The following is a 20,103-nucleotide window of genomic DNA, read 5'->3' as shown; positions in this document are numbered from 1 at the left end:
TTTTTTATTGGTATTTACTGAGTATGGTCTCCTTAGGTCTTGTATTATTGCTTGTACTATTGAGATGTAACTGTGCTGGCCCTGTTGGCACAAAGTGAATAAAGTGTTTGTAGTTTACAAAAGTAATACCATACCTCTTACAGGTATTGTACTTCCATTCATTATAGAAGGCTCAGGTGTCCAGTATTCAAAATAAACAAATGTTATAGTAACTTGTATTTTTATTTTAAAACATGATATATAGTACACCACCTGGTTAAAGAAATCTGTTTGCATGCTAGACTTTCACTTAGTGTTTCACTTGCTTGATCATTTCACCTAGAGGGTGAAATTGTCCCAACCCCTTCAATGGCTTCCTGCCTGTCATTAACTAACACGCTTTCTGCCAGTAACACTGCGAAGGTGACCCAGGAAGTGCAAGTGTAAACAGATGACCCACATATAAGGAACAGAAACTGAGAGCTTCCTTTAACATTAAGTAGTACCATATATCATGTTTTAAAATTAAAATATATGTACAGTTGTAGACAAAAGTATTGGCACCCTATGCTTATTATACCCCTTCATTCACAACTGCTTATAGGTGCAGCATCACTCTTGGAGATAAAAAAGGGTATCTGTTGTTTTCAAATAGCTTGAATGCTTAACTATCAAAAGTCTATTAATTGTAAAATTGATCAAAAAGATAAATCAAAAGCCAAGTCAACTATATAAGCATGTACTATAATATTTAAAAGATTAAATATCTCAAATCAAATAGTAAGTGAGGAAGCATCATGCATTCTTCTCTAAAAATAAGTTTAACAAAAGGCCCCATCAACGATACAACTGAGTGCTAAAGAATATGCAACCGTAAATAGCATGTTCCAGTCTAGTGATAATGGTTTTATTTTATGCATTTAGTTGAACTGATAAAATACAGCTGCATTTATAAATGTTATTTATAAACCAGATTTACAAGTGATGTACAATACATGTTTAATTTTGGGTGCTGACCATATAAGAGTGAGCTTGTTTAGTACAGTGACCAACAGATTCATAACAACTTGACTGTTGCATGTAGAAACTCCACAAAACATGACAATGGCATATGTCCGACACATGCGTGTACTTGAATTCAGATTAATAAATGTTGTAAGAAATTGTATATACGAAAGCCACGTTTATATATTTGAGCTTGTTTCTCTCATTGCCAAACATTAGCCTGTGCTTTAGTTTCACAAATAGGGTCATGGTTTGTGTAATTCTGTCACATCAGGTCTGCTCTCTGCTCCCTATGCCATTCTTTTCCTCTTCCTTTGGTTCCCACCCTGGTCATATTTTAACAGTGGAAGTACCAGTGTACCAAACTTGTGGTCCTCAGACACTCCACCAGACATAGACACACTCCTTTTTGTGATCTTCAGTCCCATAGCTTTGGCAATTTCCAACATTCTTAAAAGACAAGAGACAACAAAACATGTATTATTTATGTATGGTAAATTAAACTAGTGTTCAAGTATTCTTTCATTGAAGCTGCACTGTTAAGATGTTATTTTGGTACATGCCAACTGACCTCTGCAAAACCAAGCAATTGTAACTAGGTTTTATCTGTAAATATAGGGCTTTTATAGGGTTGCTTAACATGTTTACCAGTTTTCAATGATATTTAAATTATAACACTGTTGAAGCACATTGCTTAACTACTGAAGCAATGATAAAGTGGTAGTAAATCCCTGTATGTCTCTCTATGTATTCAATGCAACGGTGTTTTGCTGTTGAGTATAAACCTGTATTCCTGAAAAGTTTGGACAGGCAACCTAAAATTATGCATCTATTATTGAAAGAACAAAAAATAAGATAATAGAAAAGCCATGTGTTTTATATGGATTTTGTTTCGGGTTTTTTTTTTTTTTTTTTAATTTTTTACCATAAATATATTGGTTACAGCTGGTATGTAAATGAGGTACATGAGTTGGTTGCCCAATTTTCATTGAAGACTATTTATTGTTAAAGATATAGGCCTCATACATGTGTCTGAATGACTACATTCATTTGACCAAGTTAGCCTTTCCACATCTATGACTTGGCAAACAAGTTATTAGATTTCAGTAGTACTAGTATTTTTAGAAGTAACGCTAGTTTCAAAATTAGATGATTTATTATCTCTTTTTTTATGCACCTTTGTATGATGTCATGTGTGTAAACTGAAAAATATAAAGAAATGAAATGCTGACTTACTTATTCTCACTGAGCTTCATGTCCCGCTGCAGAAGTGTCAGGTCTGTTTGAAAGTCATTGATATGCAGAGCCAGGGCCAAGACATAGGATGAGATCTTGGACTTCATTGAGGATGAAACCACATTCTGGATACTTAAAAGAAAACAGATCACTTTCACTGGAACTTTAACAAATTCATTTGATCAAGGAAAACTTATGGATGAAAGTATATTAAGCCTTAAATATCCATTAAATATCCAATAAATTTAATATTTGCAAATACGAACATGAATAAGGAAATTAAATTTGCTGATAACAACCCCATTACATACCCAACTACAGATGTGTCAATGCTGGGTACACTTGGGTGTACTTACCGTTGGTCAGGATAGGCATTTGATGTAGATGTCTTACATGAACTGTTACTCACCTGCCAGAGTTGAATGATAAGAATGTGAAGGTCTTCATTAATTTGCTCTGAATTAAACGCGGGCAGGTATCGCCCAGGGCAACTGAAAGATACAATATGTTGCATGGTTAACAACTTTATTCTAGCAACAAAAAAAAATTCCGGTAACTAGACTTTCGCCATCTTTACCCCCGACCCCACATTTATATTATTGTTTGAAAAAACCCTCAGACCTTACCTGTTAGGCAAGCTAAGGCAAACTCCAGAATGAAAACCCGGGGAAAATAGAGCAGAATGGCTCCATCGCAAAAATGTTTTTTGTTTTTGTAATACAACATTCAGATATTTAATATGCAGCAAGCTGTGAGTGGTATTTGGAAGGGAAAAAAACAGTAATTTTAGTGTGCAGCAAAAAAGCTTTGAAAGCACATGTTAGAAGACAATTTTATGTATTATTTTTAGAGATTAAATTCAGTGGTCTGCAGGTCCATAGTATAGATCGCAAGTGCAAATGCAGACCAATGAACCTTTAAAGTGTACCAACAGAAATTTCAGTCACGGCATCCCATAATAACCTGAGACACTTTCATGACTGCCAAGCAATCACAGCACAGTGAATGGCGATCACATTTGTTAGGCACGGGGCACAGGCAGGCAAAGTTGAGATGTGCAAGACAGAGCAGAGTTTAACATTTTTAATAAATTACCATCAGAAAAAAAGGTAATGTATTTGTTTATCATCATGTTCAATCATATGCACACTCATCACATTCCTTGTGAAATGCTGCTGTTATTAACTATTTTCTGAGTGAAAACCTCATATGTTTTGACAATGCCGGTGTAAAAAACTAATCCATAGCCACATATTGCAAATATGATACTTTAAATAAATATTGCTTACTTGGTATTAACTGTATTAACTTTTATGTTTGGTTTATGTACAATAATACAAAACCCTTTTTTATAATCTTAATTTAAACAAATAAGTCAATCCCTCTTAGTAGTCGATCAGGTAGTCCTAGGACATGTTTTTCCATCTATTAAGCAATAGAACCCGAAGAAGCGTTTTAAGGAGTGGAATGTAATATTTTAAAAGGAAACTTCAACAAAACAAACAGTTTTAAAATATCCATCTGTGGCAAAGTGTGCAGGTGTAGAGGTGATGCAGTGCTCAGTAATAACAAACACCGTTCATGGTAAAAAACAGCTCTTTATTTGCGCTGCAAATAACTGGCCCTACACAACGATGTGTATGGCACAGTTAAAACCCACGGAGTTCAGTCCCGAAATAATACTTAATACTAACGCGCACTTTAAACACACACGATCACAATTCCCAAGTGAGTGCTCATAATGCAAGTGAAGTATACAATAATGGTGAAACAGTAGTGCAGTGTGGTCCAGGGCTGGTGCTGGCTTTTTAGCTGCAGCTCCCGGATTTTTTTGCAGTCAACAAATGACAAACGACACAGTTATTGAGACATACAAAACACGAAACACTCACGGTTAAATCACAGTTCTTCTTTACAGGTCCTCTCGTAACCATAACAAAAGGAACGGAGTGCTTCGCCACATCCCCCGATATACCCTTAGGTCACGCCCCCTTCAGTAACGAGTGGAATCGCTTTTCCTCCAATCCGCGATTGCCACATCGCCTACTGCATTAAGGCGATGACTTCTGGTATTGTGACTCCGCTCCCTTTCTGGATGGCCGACTTTCCCTGGAATGAATTGCCAACACATCAAGACCGAGGCACGCTGTTTCTGTTATACAACGCCCTCACAGATCGGGAAGGAGATTTATGACTTGGACTCACTCGCTCCGTCACACTATCACTGTAAAATACACACACAGAGTCGCAGTTAAATTAGATGTGCATTAATGAAGCATTAACCCTTTGCAGTCCATTTATTAAGTACGTGTCAGGTCCAATTTATTTTCACACGCGCAGTTAATTTTAGACGCGCTGTTTAAAAGTTTTTTTTTTCCACAGTCAAACGGGTTTAAAAGGCCCTGCATATCAACAAAGCACTCGCTAGGCATCTCCAGCCCCGCCCCACCCTTTCGTTCGCTATAGCTTTCACATATGCCAAGAAATAAATAATAATAATAATAATAATAATGTCGTACATACCGATCAAATCATCTCCTGATCACTCGTTTTATCACCAAACTCCTCAATAATGCAATCCAAGTCATTATTTTATTACTATAAATCTCAAAAATATCCGTGATATTCTCAGAGCTCCGATTCAGTAAGCTTGTTTCCTTATGGCTGCCGTTATCTAATGCCAGGGGCAAGTATGACTATTCATGAGATACGCCTTTTTTTTTTTTCGCCTCGTCTCGGCTCCTGTCGCTCCCACTCGGCCACTGAATGGTTTTCTTGGCTTTTTCCGGAGAAAAAACGACTAGAAACCTGTTTTTGCGTCTTTTTGATGATGTCGGACAGGGTCCGACATTGGATCGGATAGGAATAATTGCAATGTCGGACCAGGTCCGACATAGGACCGCAAAGGGTTGAAGTATGAAAGGGGGTGGGTTAACATGAGATAACTGCACACTTAGGGCATTATAAGGCCCGACGCAAAGTGTCAGTATGCAGCTAATGCTATTATAAATCGAATTTAAAATTACTAGAATGATATGTTCAACAGTAAATATCACTACACACAAAAAAAATAGTTCCAGTGTCATGGATGTCAAGTCTCAAGGTTTACCAGTGAAACTCACGGTTTTTCACAATTTTGAGAGTCTCACGGCCGTGTAATGGTGTGACAGAAAGACAATGGTGGTAAATCTCCCTCTCAACCTGTGAGGGCGCTAAGTAACGGGAACAGAGTACCCTGGACTACTACTTGACACTTCGTTCTGAGGGTTAAAAGGAAGTCGGTCATGTAGAAAAGAGACAGAGCTTCGGTACACTAACTCATTGACCCTGAAGGGAAATTATGTGTGACGGTATAAATAGGGTTCGAAGCAATGTTATCTGATCCTTGGTTTTTTGGTTTATGAAAAGTTTCCTGGAAGGACCTGTGTTTCGTGTATCCGTATCATGAGTGTTTGTTTGTTCTGTCTATTTGTTGTTTGCGATCACTAGACAGCTAACACATTCCGGAGCTGTCGCCAGAGGCCAGCACACACCCAGAACAGCACTGCACTTGTATCACCAATAATTGTATTTGCACCACTAGCACTAATTCACGCACTAACAGACTTGTGTATGTGTTTTGTGTGGGTGTATAATAAAAACGTGACAAACGCAGGGATTATAAATTAAGTAATACACGCTGCTGTATACTTAAACATCATTTATTGTTTACTGTTTGTTTTGCCGTCAGGCACTGGACACAAAAATATCATTAAACAACCTTTGCACCTGGATTATAGGTCTGTTCATTGATCACCTGCACACTATTAACCATTTTGCCACACGCGATGTCAGAACACGGGATTATGGATCACACATCACTTTCAGCGCTGCTGGAGGCGCTGGACAGCAGACAGTAGGCTGCGGAGAGACGGAGAGAGAAGCGGTACATGTCGTTGGTTGAGAAAGTCAGTCTGGCGATCCAGACCACAGTACCAACGGCACCCATGATGATGGCCCCAAAGGTAAGGGCACTGAAAATGACGGCCGACCCCAAGGCTTATCTGGTCGCTTTCGAGCGGCTGGCTACCACCGCATCATGGCCCAGAATGTACTGGGCGAGCCAACTGGAATCCTGCCTGATCGGGGAGGCTCAGGCAGCGTATCAGGCCATGACGGACACCGAAGCCGCCGACTACGACCTGGTAAAGCGAGCCATCCTACGCCGTCTCAACATCATGGGGGAAAACGCACAGGGTATGATTCCGGGAATACCGAAGATCCCCAGAGACATGCCCCAGGGTGGTTGCGCAGCAGCTGTATGTCCAAATGGTGCACTGGCTAAGCCCTGCCCAGAAAACAGGTCTGCAAATGGGTGAAGCCATAGCAGTGGAGCAATTCTGCCATGTGGTTGTCACCGAAACCCAGGTATAGATACGGCACCACCTTGGAAGCAGCGATAAAACTGGCTGAGGATTTTGAGGACTCCCTGGTCTCAGCCCACACCAACCTGTCCACAGCTCCCGTCCACAGGAGCAGCTGTACACCACCTCCTCTCTCTGCTCCACCTACAACACCGGGACCGAGACCTCCTAGATCTCCGGCCCCAATGGGCAACCTTGCCTCCTCTTCATGGAAGTCAAGGTTGGCCCCCAGCGAGGGTAAAGCTGCTACCCCAGCCCCGTTGCCATACCAGCAACGAGACAAACGTTTAACCAATGTTCCCTTCTTCTCTCCTATCTGTCTTAGATGCAACCAACAGGGGCACCAGGCCAGGTTATGGCCATCGGCAATGGAGTGCGACGTGGCAGTGTGTAACTGGGCATCTGAAGCGGGTAAGCGCGGAGAAAATGGTCGGGAGGGGCCTTGTATTGTTAATGCAGTTTTAGGCAAGGTGACAACCCACGCATTAGTGGACACCGGGTGTGAGCAGACCTTAATTAAAGCAGCTCTGTTGGGCGGTGTGTCGTGGCAGCCACAAGGCCAGGTGGCAATCTCCTGCGTCCATGGAGATACGGCGACATACCCCACCCCAAAAGTATATTTAAAATCGGTAGGACCAATAAAACGCCACCTAGTAGTTGGGGTGGCGGAAAGGCTACCACACCCAATAATTCTGGGTCGAGGCTGGCCAAATTATAGAGAATTGGTTAAATTAATGGCAGTCTCGACCGCACATGTAAAATGTGGCAGAAAAAAAGAAAAAGGAACAAATTGGTAATGTGTTTCCTTTTCAAGCCGAAATGTTTTCTCCTATTTTCCGTTCTATAAAAAAAAACAAATAAAGAGAGAAGGACCGCAAAATGGGAGGGAGCATCACTAAGACAAGGCTGGGGACTGGTGGGAGAGCGCTCAGATGGTAACAAACGCCAGTCAAAGGGAGTTGGAACGCAGTGTGACCGAGAGGGCGAGGTTACTGGGCCATCCAGGGAAGATGCTACTCCAGCCCCTCTCAAGAGCCCGGACATGTGGTACTCAAGCACGGACAGTGTGGGGCCAACATAATGACCCGTCACTAGTGCACACTTGGGGGCAGGTCCGGTCTATTGAAGGTAAGGATGTTGATGGCACTGGGGCGCTAGTATATCCACACTTCAGTATCAAGGGGCAATTACTGTATTGGGTAAATCTAGCCGCGGGCACAGGACAGCTTGTAACACAATTATTGGTTGCCCCGTCTTGTCGGACCGAAGTCATGAGGCTGGCACATGATATCCCTTTTGTGGGGCACCTCGGAGCTGATAAGACAAGGGAGCGGATATTGGCTTGATTCTATTGGGTAGGTCTTCATACTGATGTGTCGAAATATGTCGCCACATGCCCAGACTGCCAGCGCCCCTTTAGTTCCACTGCCGATTATTTCCACTCCCTTTGAACGCATTGCAATGGACATAGTGGGCCCTTTGCTACCTTCTGACTCTGGGTATACGCATATATTAGTGGTGGTAGATTATGCAACGCGATACCCAGAGGCAATTCCATTGAGGTCCACTAGTGCCGCTGCAGTAGCCACAGAGTTAGTGCAGATTATGGCTAGAGTAGGGATCCCCAAGGAGATTTACACCGATCATGGGACCAACTTCTTGTCTAACACGTTACAGCAGGTATATAAAATATTAAAAATACGTCCCATCAGGACATCTGTTTATCATCCACAGACTGACGGTTTGGTGGAACATTTTAAATCAGACCTTGAAGCAGATGCTGAGGCGTTTTGTAATGCAAGAGCAAAAACATTGGGCATCGCTTCTTCCCTACCTCCTTTTTGCAGTGAGAGAGGTTCTCCAGGGTTCTCCCCCTTTGGGCTCTTCTACGGCTGAGAGAGGGGTGGGATGAGCACAAAGCCTCGCCCAAAAACGTAATGAAGCATATGCTCCTACAGAGAGATCGCCTTGATTTGGTCGGTCGTTTGGCCCAGGACAACCTCAAATTGGCTAAGCACCTGGCAACAGCAGCATTACAATAAAAATCCATTAATTCAAACCTTTTGACCAGGAGACAAGGTAATGCTGCTGCTTCCCTTCTCAGAATCAAAATTATGTGCTAAATGGCAGGGGTCATATGAAGAGATTCGGGCTATAGGAAAGGTGAATTATGAAATTTGGCAGCCCGATCGCCGTAATGAATGTGAAAGTTATCATGTCAATTTATTATTTTATTTATTTTTATTTATTTATTTATTTCTTAGCAGACGCCCTTATCCAGGGCGACTTACAATTGTTACAAGATATCACATTACTTTTACATACAATTACCCATTTATACAGTTGGGTTTTTACTGGAGCAATCTAGGTAAAGTACCTTGCTCAAGGGTACAGCAGCAGTGTCCCCCACCTGGGACTGAACCCACGACCCTCCGGTCAAGAGTCCAGAGCCCTAACCACTACTCCACACTGCTGCCCTATTAAAGCCCTGGCAGGCAATGGAGGTCTTCTTTATAGACCCAGGCAATGTAGAGGATGATTTAGGCCCCTGTCCAGAGACTCCTAGCACTAAAATCATTTTGATGGGGGAACAATTGGTTCCAAATCAGCAAAAGGAGCTGCGTAAGCTTATTGAAGAGTTCAGCAATGTTTTTCCTGACTTGCCCGGCAGAACTAACTTGGTTGAATATGACATTATCTCTCCACCAGGTGTCACAGTACAAGAGAGACCTTATCGGATCCCAGAAAGTCAAAGTGGCGTTCGCAGAGAGGTATGGGACATGCTCGAACTTGGGGTGATTGAACCTTCCAGGAGCGAGTGGTGCAGTCCTACTGTCATAGTTGCCAAGAAAGACGGCACCAACCGCTTCTGTGTAGATTTCTGGAAGGTAAACGCTATTGCCAAGTTCGATGCGTACCCTATGCCTCGGGTTGACGAACTTCTAGATAGACAAAAAGGGAAAGGCAAAGTTTATCTCTACTCTGGACTTGACAAAGGGATACTGGCAGAAGGGCTGTTTCACTTTAAAACCATGCCGTTTGGGCTACATGGTGCGTCCGATGCCTTTCAGAGACTGATGGACCAGGTTTTACGCCCACATCATGAATATGCAGCAGAGTATATTGATGTCATTGTTATTTACAGCTCCACCTGGCGAGAGCATTTGGCTAGGGTTACAGCCATCCTTCAGTCTAAGGGTAGCCCGGCTGACAGTTAACTTGCGAAAATGTGCGTTTGCCAAATCAGAAACTCAATATTTGGGATTTTTAATGGGGAATGGAAGGGTGAAACTACCGATAAATGATAAATAAAGTGGTAGAAACTGTGAGTTGTTTGAAGGTTTATTATGTTATTAAACTCTACTTTTTAAATCATGAATTTGTTTTCTACAAACAAGGCCTTGTGATGAAAGAAAGAAAGAAAGAAAGAAAGAAAGAAAGAAAGAAAGAAAGAAAGAAAGAAAGAAAGAAAGAAAATTCTTTCGTGTACTCTGGCGAAAAAAGAACGTGGACAGCTACCGCCGAGTCCTCAGGAGAGGTTTGCCCGACAGACAGCACTTCCCGGGGCAGCAGTGTGAGGTACCTCCCTTACATTGTAATTGCCGAAATCTCAACCTTTGTTCCACTTAGAAAGACGCCGGGTCCTTGGCTAATAATAAGGGGAAGGCATTAAGCTGGAGCCTGTACTGTAGAGGTTAGCACGTTTACCTAGCACGACAAAGATCAGTGGATCGAAAACTGGTGAAAACTTTTTTTTTTTATATTAAATCATACTTTTATACTAAATTTATTAGTTTTTGTTCATGAGTGTGAACATCCAAAATGCTAAAAGGTGTATTACATTTTACATATTAAATATTTTAAATTATTTGTTTATTTAGCAGACGTCTTTATCCAAGGCGACTTAGAGACTAGGGTGTGTGAACTATGCATCAGCTGCAGAGTCACTTACAACTACGTCTCACCCGAAAAGACGGAGCACAAGGAGGTTAAGTGACTTGCTCAGAGTCACACAATAAGTCAGTGGCTGAGGTGGGATTTGAACCGGGCACCTCCTGGTTACAAGCCCGTTTCTTTAACCACTGCACCACACAGCCTCCTAAACGGTTATAATAAAATTAAAACGTACGCTTGAAAACTATCAACTATTACGCTTTTACATTTTTCTATTTATTTTTTTGCTGAAATAAATGGTACAGCTATGGCCACAACTTTTGCATCACCTACATCTTTTTTTGGATTAACAATAAAATTTTGTTTTTAAAAAAGCCTATATACAATTTAGATGTTTTAATGATCATGTAATCAAAAACTACAGAACGATATTGCAAAGTCTACTAGAAGCCACAATAGTACAGTAGTATTTAAGGCATGTTGGATTTTGAAATGTCACATTAAATATGGAAAACTACAAAGCGGTATGCAATTCAGTATGTTAACATAGCATTATTCCACAAGCTTCATTCGACTCCGTGAAGCTAAATTACTTAAATAGGGAGATGTAAAACTTTTGGCCATAGCTGTACTGCTATTTCATTGTATTCTAAAATAAATTACAACTGTACATGCAATACTGGCAAAATACAAATCAATGTAGCCTCAACTTACAGTGGACTGTACTGTATAGGAAGATGTTTTTTTATCACGGTTTAAATCACTTGATTTAAAAACAATATATAGATTTTTTTGTTTACTACCTATTTTATGTAGTTTCTCAAGACATGAAAAGTATGTTTTAAAAACCTTTTATTAACACACACATCTTAAACTCTGTCTATAAACGAAAACTTAGGGCTGTATTCTGATCACAGCGCAAATGTGAGTGCAAGCGCGAACGGCGCTTGCCCCCGATTCTGCGATGCATACGTGGAGCAAAAAAAAGAAATACTGCACTGAAATGGTATTCTGAAGACATGTCTTGCCCCGTTAGAGCACCTGCCCCATCATTAACATATTCGCCAAAGCGATTCTGATGACAGTGCAAAGGGGTCCCAAATAGACAACTGAGCACTGCGTTAAGACCCGCTGAAACCAGGTTTATTTAGTGGTGCAAACTTTAATAATTGAACTCACTATAAAAAGCAAAGTAATCCTAAGTAACCAATGCATGTGTTTGATGGACACCAAGATGCTACAATGATAAATAATGTGCTTTATTTATGTATTAATTTAAGATTGAGTAATTTAGTTTGGTATGTAACTATTCACAAACCACCATTTCCAACATCCTTAAATTTATAGAAACGTTTTTATACTTGATAACATTAAATTTAAAAATCCAATTGATGCCTATGATTAATACGTTTTGTGACTAATTTGAAGCTATTAATATGTTCAATATTAACTAAATCGAGTTATTAATTAAATTGATTAATCTTGTTACACAATTTATTTATTAATGTTTGGATATACCGTTACTTGATTGATTACTGTCTTGTTCACAGTCAGCTTAAAATAATGTTAGAATATGTTTGTTGAAAAATAAACTGACCGATTTAGATTTTGCTGCCGATGTATTTATTTTCAAAAGGTCTTCTTTAGGATGTGCTTTTTTTTTTTTTTTCTTTGCACCAGGGCCCAGTAAATCGCAGCGCCAGCACTGGGTGGGGTTAAGACCGCTAAACACTGTGTGAATAGGTGAAGAAAAACTAATCAATCATGTGTATTATATATAAACCTGTGTCGGTGTTTAAAATATATACACTTGTGACATGTTTAATCAAGTTTACAAATATAGCCACTTTCTTTGTGGTAAACCGATGTTGTCTTTCACCATTCAAATCGTAGACTGCCTAAAGTTTTGAGACAACACGAACATCATTTTCTCGTCTGTTGCATCTTCTTTAACAACTATCCCAGATATAACAGATTCGATGAAACTGTTTATCGTCAGATTAAGTATTTAATTGCGCAGCAGAATCCCCAGTTAGATGATGAGCTGATAATATCTCTTCAGCCAAAGCAGGAACATTAATTTAAGACATTACCATAATGAAAAACAGTAATGTAGTGTGTGTTTTGCACTAATTTAGGGTCAGCTGTTGCAGTGAAAACAAACTATTAATCAAATTAAGAAAGGTGAAAGCAGAACGCATGGAAATACTTGGGACTAATTAGGAAGTGTACTGGTAAAAGCAAAACATTAGGGAATTCAAAATGAAATGTACTGCAGCTTACTTAAACTGCCATTCACCAAATGTAGCTCTGATTGTGCTAATGAAAATATGAATGTGCTTGCTGTGGTGTATTTAATATCATAAATAGCATAACGCACACATTCCACACACTTGCAAAAGTTCACTGCAGTTATCAGCTGCATAGATAAATCATTTAGCAAAATGTGGCAACAAACAAGTGAGTACAGACATTAAATCACTGTTTAGTACTACTTTAGTGTCTTGTACTTTAAAGCCCAAGACACGCTGCCTGACGCGATCAATAGCGATGAGATTTTTCAGTTGCATCAGGTAGTGTTTGCTTCGAGATGCGATTTTACAGGATCGTCCGATCATATTTTGCGATGTAATTCCTTCACATCGGCTAGTCTGTTATACCCACTCACAAGTGTTAAAGTCAGCAACCAATGACTTCACTGCGTTTGGCCATCTCTCTCTAAGTATAAGCATTGTACAAAATATTTACATAAGTTAAAAACTGCTGTTGTAACCATGCTGTATGATTCATATATAGTGTAATTAAAGACCAAATCACATTTTTATTGATGTTTTCCCTTTATTGTAAGTAAAGGTAATTTGGTATAATTATAACGCTATTAATAAATTACACAGTGTAACAATTTTTTTTTGTTTTTGGTTCCTGGGTAGTAAGTGTTATTTCCTAATTGCTTATGCCTCAAAAGTATAGAAAATGGCTATTATTCCCCACAAACTTTGCTTTTGTGACCAGGACAGTGATATTTTGAAATTTACCTATTTTCCAGAACATTCCAGATAGATTCAGTGCTGAGTAAACTTGGAGTAACTTCTAGAACTTTCCAGTAATATAAATAGTAGTATAAATACAGGGGCCTTAAGCCCACCAGTTCAGTTTAGTTCCAGCTGCCTAAGTGGATACATATCTGCATTTTTCTGAGATGGCATCAAGGTCATAGGAGACTTCAAAATGGTGGCATTCCTGATGCGTCTCCAAGGCGGTTTTACCAAGTTTCCCTGCTATCTTTGCCTTTGGGACAGCAGGGACAACGTCAAATGGGAGCCACTGGTGGACCCCCGGAAGGTGCTGATGCCACCACTGCACATCAAATTGGGCCTTATGAAACAATTTGTCAGAGCTCTAGATAAGGAGTCGGCAGCCTTCAAGTACCTTCAAGACTTCTTCCCTAAGCTGTCTGAGGCAAAGGTCAAAGCCGGTGTCTTCGTCGGACCACAGATAAAGAAGATCCTGGAGTGCAATGAATTCCCCAAGAAGCTCACTAGTAAGGAGAAAGCGGCTTGGAACAGCTTTGTCGCAGTGGTTCGGGGCTTCCTGGGCAATCACAAGGCCGAAAACTATGTGGAGCTGGTTGAGACTCTGGTGAAGAACTACGGCACAATGGGCTGTAGGATGTCCCTCAAAGTCCATATCCTTGATGCTCATCTTGATAAATTCAAGGAGAACATGGGAGCGTATTCGGAGGAGCAAGGCGAGCGCTTCCACCAGGATATACTGGACTTTGAACGCCGCTACCAAGGACAGTATAACAAGAACATGATGGGAGACTGCATTTGGGGGCTGATTCGTGAAAGTGATTTACAGTATAATCGTAAATCTCGAAAAACTACTCACTTCTAAATCTTTTGTAGTCATTTTTGTATTACTTTAGTATAAATACATGTTAATTTGGATTTGGATGTTTTTTTCTGACTATGTGAACGAAGAGACACAAATTTGCCCGTTTTCTCATTGGAAATAGGTAAATTTCAAAATATCACTGTCCTGGTCACAAAAGCAAAGTTTGTGGGGAATAATAGCCATTTTCTATACTTTTGAGGCATAAGCAATTAGGAAATAACACTTACTACCCAGGAACAAAAATTGTGTTACATAGTGTTATTCATACGGCATGGTTATAGCAGCAGTTTAAGTATTCTGGAATATTTTGTCTAATAATTAAAGTACAATGCTTATGGGGCTGTCAGGGCTTGTTTTCAAAAGATGTTACATGCTGTACATACAGATACATACACAGCGCTAAGGTTTGGGGTCTGGAAGCAACTAACCCTAATTTTAACACCGTAAAACATCATTTTTGTATGGTAAAATGCAACATTACCGTGAAGTCATGAATAATCTTGATAAATATGTACAATGTAATGGTAATGCGGTAGGCATTAAAAAAGAGCCTTCCATTTTAACTGCAATGTTACTTTGAACTACTGAACAACCACATGTGTGTTCTACATATTTTTTCAAGGTATCACGCTGACTGCAGATTAATTACGTTACTTATATTTTAACAATACATTTTTAAACTCAGTAATCATGTTAACTATAATATAAAAAAAAGCCATAGAGAAAGAAAACAAGGACATTCATTCATTTTTGTTATTCTTCTGTGATTGGCTGCAAAGACAACAGGGCTGGCCAGAGATTGGATAGTTTGTTGGTTTCTTTTTCTTGTGTAGTTTCCTAGTAACTGAAGACATTGTATTCTGGGAGATGTAGTTGTTCGCAGAAGTTTTAGGGGAGGCAGACAAAATTGCTATGCATATTTTTACGCATTAAAATTTAATTTAGTGCGTATTTCAGATTTTTTAATGTGTAAAAACTGCAGGAACGTACGCAGCTTATTTGTACATACATATACCAACACCACCTTCTAGCCAAGATTGTAGATATTAGTACTGCCATAGCCTTGTTTTCTCCTATTGATTTGCCCCATTGCCACTGTACTTTATGCATCCAGGGCAGGTCAAACAACATTGAAAGAGACAGGCCAAGATCTCTGCAAAACAAATTCAGAGAGCTAGGAAGGAAATTAAAAGACAAGACCAAAACTGTGGTATTTTCTGGGATACTGCTTGCACCTTGCAAAGGAGCATACGGACAGCTGGTAATACAAAATGCATAAATCGTGGTGCATACAGGAAGGTTTCTTTCTTGAACATTGGAGCACATTCTACAACAAGGACTATCTATATAGGCGGGACGGACTGCACTTAAATAAAAAGGGGACGCAATCTACTCGGAGAAAGGATCCTTGAGGAAGTCCAGAAGCATTTAAACTAGAAAGGAAGGGGGGAGCAAACAAAAAAAAAAACAGAAGGGAGACCACATCAAAACAAAGGCAACAACTCAGGTAAGACAGCTATTAAATATATTTATCTAAATGCTAGAAGTGTCAGAAACAAAATGTTAGAACTTGAAGCTACTGCACTAACAAGTAACTACGATGTGATAGGTGTTACAGAAACTTGGTTGTCTGAGAGTGATGGAGACGAATATAACATTAGTGGGTACACACTGTATAGTAAAGACAGGCAGGACAGAAGAGGCGGAGGGGTAGCGCTATACATAAGAAATAGTCTTGGAGCCCAGGTGTTAAATCTGGACAAAGAAAACAACGCCAAATCAATATGGGTCAGAATAATGAACAAAAATTAAAAGGGCATAATAATAGGAGCATGCTATAGACTGCCAAATTCAGACGCCGAGCAAAATAATCTGTTATACAATGACATTAGAAAGGCGTGTAGCAAAGGAGAAGCCATACTAATGGGGGATTTCAACTTCCCCTATATAAAATGGGAAAACCCGGTGAGGAGCACGACGGACGAAATTGAAATGGTGGAAATGACAAATGACTGCTTCTTAATGCAATTTGTCAAGGCACCAACTAGAGGGGAGGCATGCCTTGATTTAGTCTTTCAAATAACAAAAGACAGAATAACTAAAACAGAGGTCAGAGAACCATTGGTAAACTCAGACCACAACATGGTCTCATTTGAAGTGATTTTTAAAACCCAAAAAGTAATAACTAAAGCTAAGGTTTACAATTTTAGAAAAGCAAACTATGAAGGTATGAAACAGAGACTAACAGAAGTAGGTAGATTGGAGTAAAATAGAGAAAACATCCACAGAAAAAGGATGGCTGTTTTTTTTTTTTTTTTTTAAATGTAGTACTAGAGGCGCAAAACAATTACATCCCAAAAGTAAACAAATCTAAATCTAAAACAAAATGGCCAAAATGGTTTAATAGCTGAATTAAAAAAAATATTCAGTAAAAAAAGGCACTTTACAAAGCGTTTAAAAGGGACCAAAAACAAAGTACACAGAAAGAGTACTTGGAACTGCAAACTCAAGTCAAAAAGGAAGTTAGAAAGGCCAAGTGAGAGATAGAAATTAACATTGCTAAGGGGGCTAAAACCAATTCCAAAATGTTTTTCCAATATTATAACAGCAAGAGAACATTCAAAGAGGAGGTTAAATGTCTAAGAGATACAAATGGCAAAATCATAGACTAAAAAAAAAAATTGCAAATATATTAAATGATTACTTTTCACAGGTTTTTACAAAGGAGGACACGGACAGCATGCCCCACATGTTGACCTGTTCCTATCCAATTTTAAATAACTTTAGCATAACAGAGGCAGAAGTGTTAAAGGGACTAGGAGCTCTTAAAATAAACAAATCCCCTGGGCCAGATGAGATCCTCCCAATAGTACTCAAAGAAATGAAAGAAGTTATTTACACACCGATAACCAAGATCATGCAACAGTCTCTTGACACAGGGGTTGTACCGACGGACTGGAAAATTGCAAACGTAACACCGATCCACAAAAAGGGAGACAAAACCGAACCAAGTAACTACAGACCAATAAGCCTGACTACTATTATTTCTAAACTTATGGAAACTATAATAAAAGATCCAAAATGGAAATATATGGTAACAGTATCCTAGGAGCCAGTCAGCATGGTTTTAGTAACGGGAGATCGTGTCTAACTAACCTGCTTGATTTTTTTGAGGATGCAACATCGACAATGGATAACTGCAAAGCATACGACATGGTTTATTTAGATTTCCAGAAAGCTTTTGACAAAGTCCCGCATAAAAGATTAATTCTCAAACTGAACGCAGTAGGGATTCAAGGAAATGCATGCACATGGATTAGGGAGTGGTTAACATTAGAAAACAGAAAGTACTGATTAGAGGAGAAACCTCGAAATGGAGCAAGGTAACCAGTGGTGTACCACAGGGATCAATATTGGGTCCTCTGCTATTCCTAATCTACATTAATGATTTAGATTCTGGGATAGTAGGCAAACTCGTTAAATTTGCAGACAACACAAAAATAGGAGTGGCGGCAAAAACTGTTGCAGCAGCAAAGGTCATTCAAAATGACAGCATTCAGAACTGGGTAGACACATGGCAAATGACATTTAAGAGAGAAAAGTGTAAGCTACTGCACGCAGGCAATAAAAATGTGCATTATAAATATCATATGGGAGATACTGAAATTGAAGGAGGAATCTATGAAAAAGACCTAGGAGTTTATGTTGACTCAGAAATGTCTTCATCTAGACAATGTGGGGAAGCTATAAAAAAGGCCAACAAGATGCTTGGATATATTGTGAGAAGTGTTGAATTTAAATCAAGGGAAGTAATGTTAAAACTTTACAATGCATTAGTAAGACCTCACCTAGAATATTGTGTTCAGTTCTGGTCACCTCGTTACAAAAAGGATATTGCTGCACTAGAAAGAGTGCAAAGAAGAGCAACCAGAATTATCCTGGGTTTAAAAGGCATGCCGTATGCAGACAGGCTAAAAGAACTGAATCTATTCAGTCTTGAACAAAGAAGACTACGCAGTGATCTGATTCATGCATTCAAAATTCTAAAAGGTATAGACAATGTCGACCCAGGGGACTTATTTGACCTGACAAAAGAAACAAGGACCAGGGGTCACAAATGGAGATTAGATAAAGGGGCATTCAGAACAGAAAATAGGAGGCACTTTTTTACACAGAGAATTGTGAAGGTCTGGAACCAACTCCCCAGTAATGCTGTTGAAGCTGACACCCTGGGATCCTTCAAGAAGCTGCTTGATGAGATTCTGGGATCAATAAGCTACTAACAACCCAAACAAGCAAGATGGGCCTCCTCTTGTTTGTAATCGTTCTTATGTTCTAAACGTCAGGAAAAACTCGCAAATTGTGCATCCCATCCCGTGATTATCGGGCAGTGTGTGATGCCTGCTCGCAAAGATTTTTTTGCAATTTTTTTGCGATTATCGTATCAGGCAGTGTGTACCGGGCTTAAGCAGTTGAATATGGTAGCAACCAACTTGCTCCTGAAGTGGCACTCAGGAACTGGTTTTGGCTACCAATTTTTTTTGGTCTATGAGCCATTGGCTCCTAAGGCAAAAAGTTTGTCTGGAGCCTTGCATGACGTTTGATATCGGAATTACTTTTCGGAAACATATTGTAATTCTTAATTTCATGTCTCCCCTTCTGTTGCGCTTATTGTTATGCCTGACCCCCTGAAGGAAATCTTGAGTACTATGTACTTGCAGCAGTACCACAGTGACATTTACTTCAACTCCATGACTATCAGCGGAGGAGTAATGACTGTAGTAAAGTCAATAAATAGTAAAAACACATTCTCCATGGCTTCGGTCAGCATCACACTTACACTTGTGCTTGACAACTTTCATGAACAACAACTTGATAAGCTGGTTCAGGTACCACAGGCAGCGTGCTTTGTGATCTCGGAGGTTGTCATTCATGGGCATGCACTTCAGCTCTTCCACCACGAATGAGGGGCTGTAACACACATAAGCCGGAAAGGGATCAGAAACAAAAAAAAAAAAAAAAAAAAAAACCCAAGTAGGCATGAACTGCATTTTTAAATACAGACTTTAATCACTTCTGTATATTGTAACCTTTTAGGTAACTGCAGCCTTCAACATAAATGTGTCAACACACTATTGTGTGAAATCATTTCTACCAGCAGGGATGTTAAGATCAACTCCATCAGTAAAATGTTATTATAAAATGTCTACCTCTCTCAAGTATGAACACCAAACAGAAGTAATTGTTATTCTCACCTGCCCTCCTCTATCATTTTCTGTATGCCTTCAGGTAAGATGTCCCTAAACGCTTTAGCAGGGGTTGCAGAGGCTTCGTACTCTGCCGGGGACATAACTGAACTGCTAAGGAAAATCTGGATTTTATTTCTGGAATGAACCACTTCATTGCTTTTATACCACAGTTACATGCAAGTATTTCCCTGAACAGCAGAAAAGAGAACATTCGTCACCAAGCACGGCTTGTTTTGGAAAAGGATACGGTCATCAAACTTGTAAACATCTTCAGGTTTGTTTGCAGCAGTCTGACACGGCGGGATGTACAGCAAGGCATCCTGAGCGTCTGTCTGAGCAACATCGTTCACTAAAGCTAAAAAACAAACGCAGCATATATCATTATATGTGTATATACACACAATTGCACACATTTTTATATATCAAAAATACATGGGTGA

General features: G+C 39.7%; 1 protein-coding gene across 1 annotated transcript in view; it reads right to left on the bottom strand.

The window, feature by feature from the left end:
• Nucleotides 1-864: 864 nt before the first annotated feature.
• polr1e (RNA polymerase I subunit E) overlaps nucleotides 865-20,103 on the bottom strand; it is a 28,477-nt gene continuing 9,238 nt past the window's right edge. Inside the window, exons 7-12 of the mRNA XM_034034420.3 lie at nucleotides 19,911-20,018; nucleotides 19,670-19,766; nucleotides 19,255-19,385; nucleotides 2,630-2,711; nucleotides 2,221-2,352; nucleotides 865-1,434 (exon numbers count right to left, since the gene is read on the bottom strand). Of these exons, the coding sequence (XP_033890311.3) occupies nucleotides 1,275-1,434; nucleotides 2,221-2,352; nucleotides 2,630-2,711; nucleotides 19,255-19,385; nucleotides 19,670-19,766; nucleotides 19,911-20,018 (710 nt within the window). The 3' untranslated portion in view covers nucleotides 865-1,274. The remainder of the gene's footprint in view (nucleotides 1,435-2,220; nucleotides 2,353-2,629; nucleotides 2,712-19,254; nucleotides 19,386-19,669; nucleotides 19,767-19,910; nucleotides 20,019-20,103) is intronic.

Source organism: Acipenser ruthenus, chromosome 1, assembly GCF_902713425.1.
Source record: "Acipenser ruthenus chromosome 1, fAciRut3.2 maternal haplotype, whole genome shotgun sequence".
NCBI classification, from domain to species: Eukaryota; Metazoa; Chordata; class Actinopteri; order Acipenseriformes; family Acipenseridae; genus Acipenser; species Acipenser ruthenus.
Note: the sequence above shows the minus strand (reverse complement) of the source record. Positions and strands in the feature narration are given on the sequence as shown.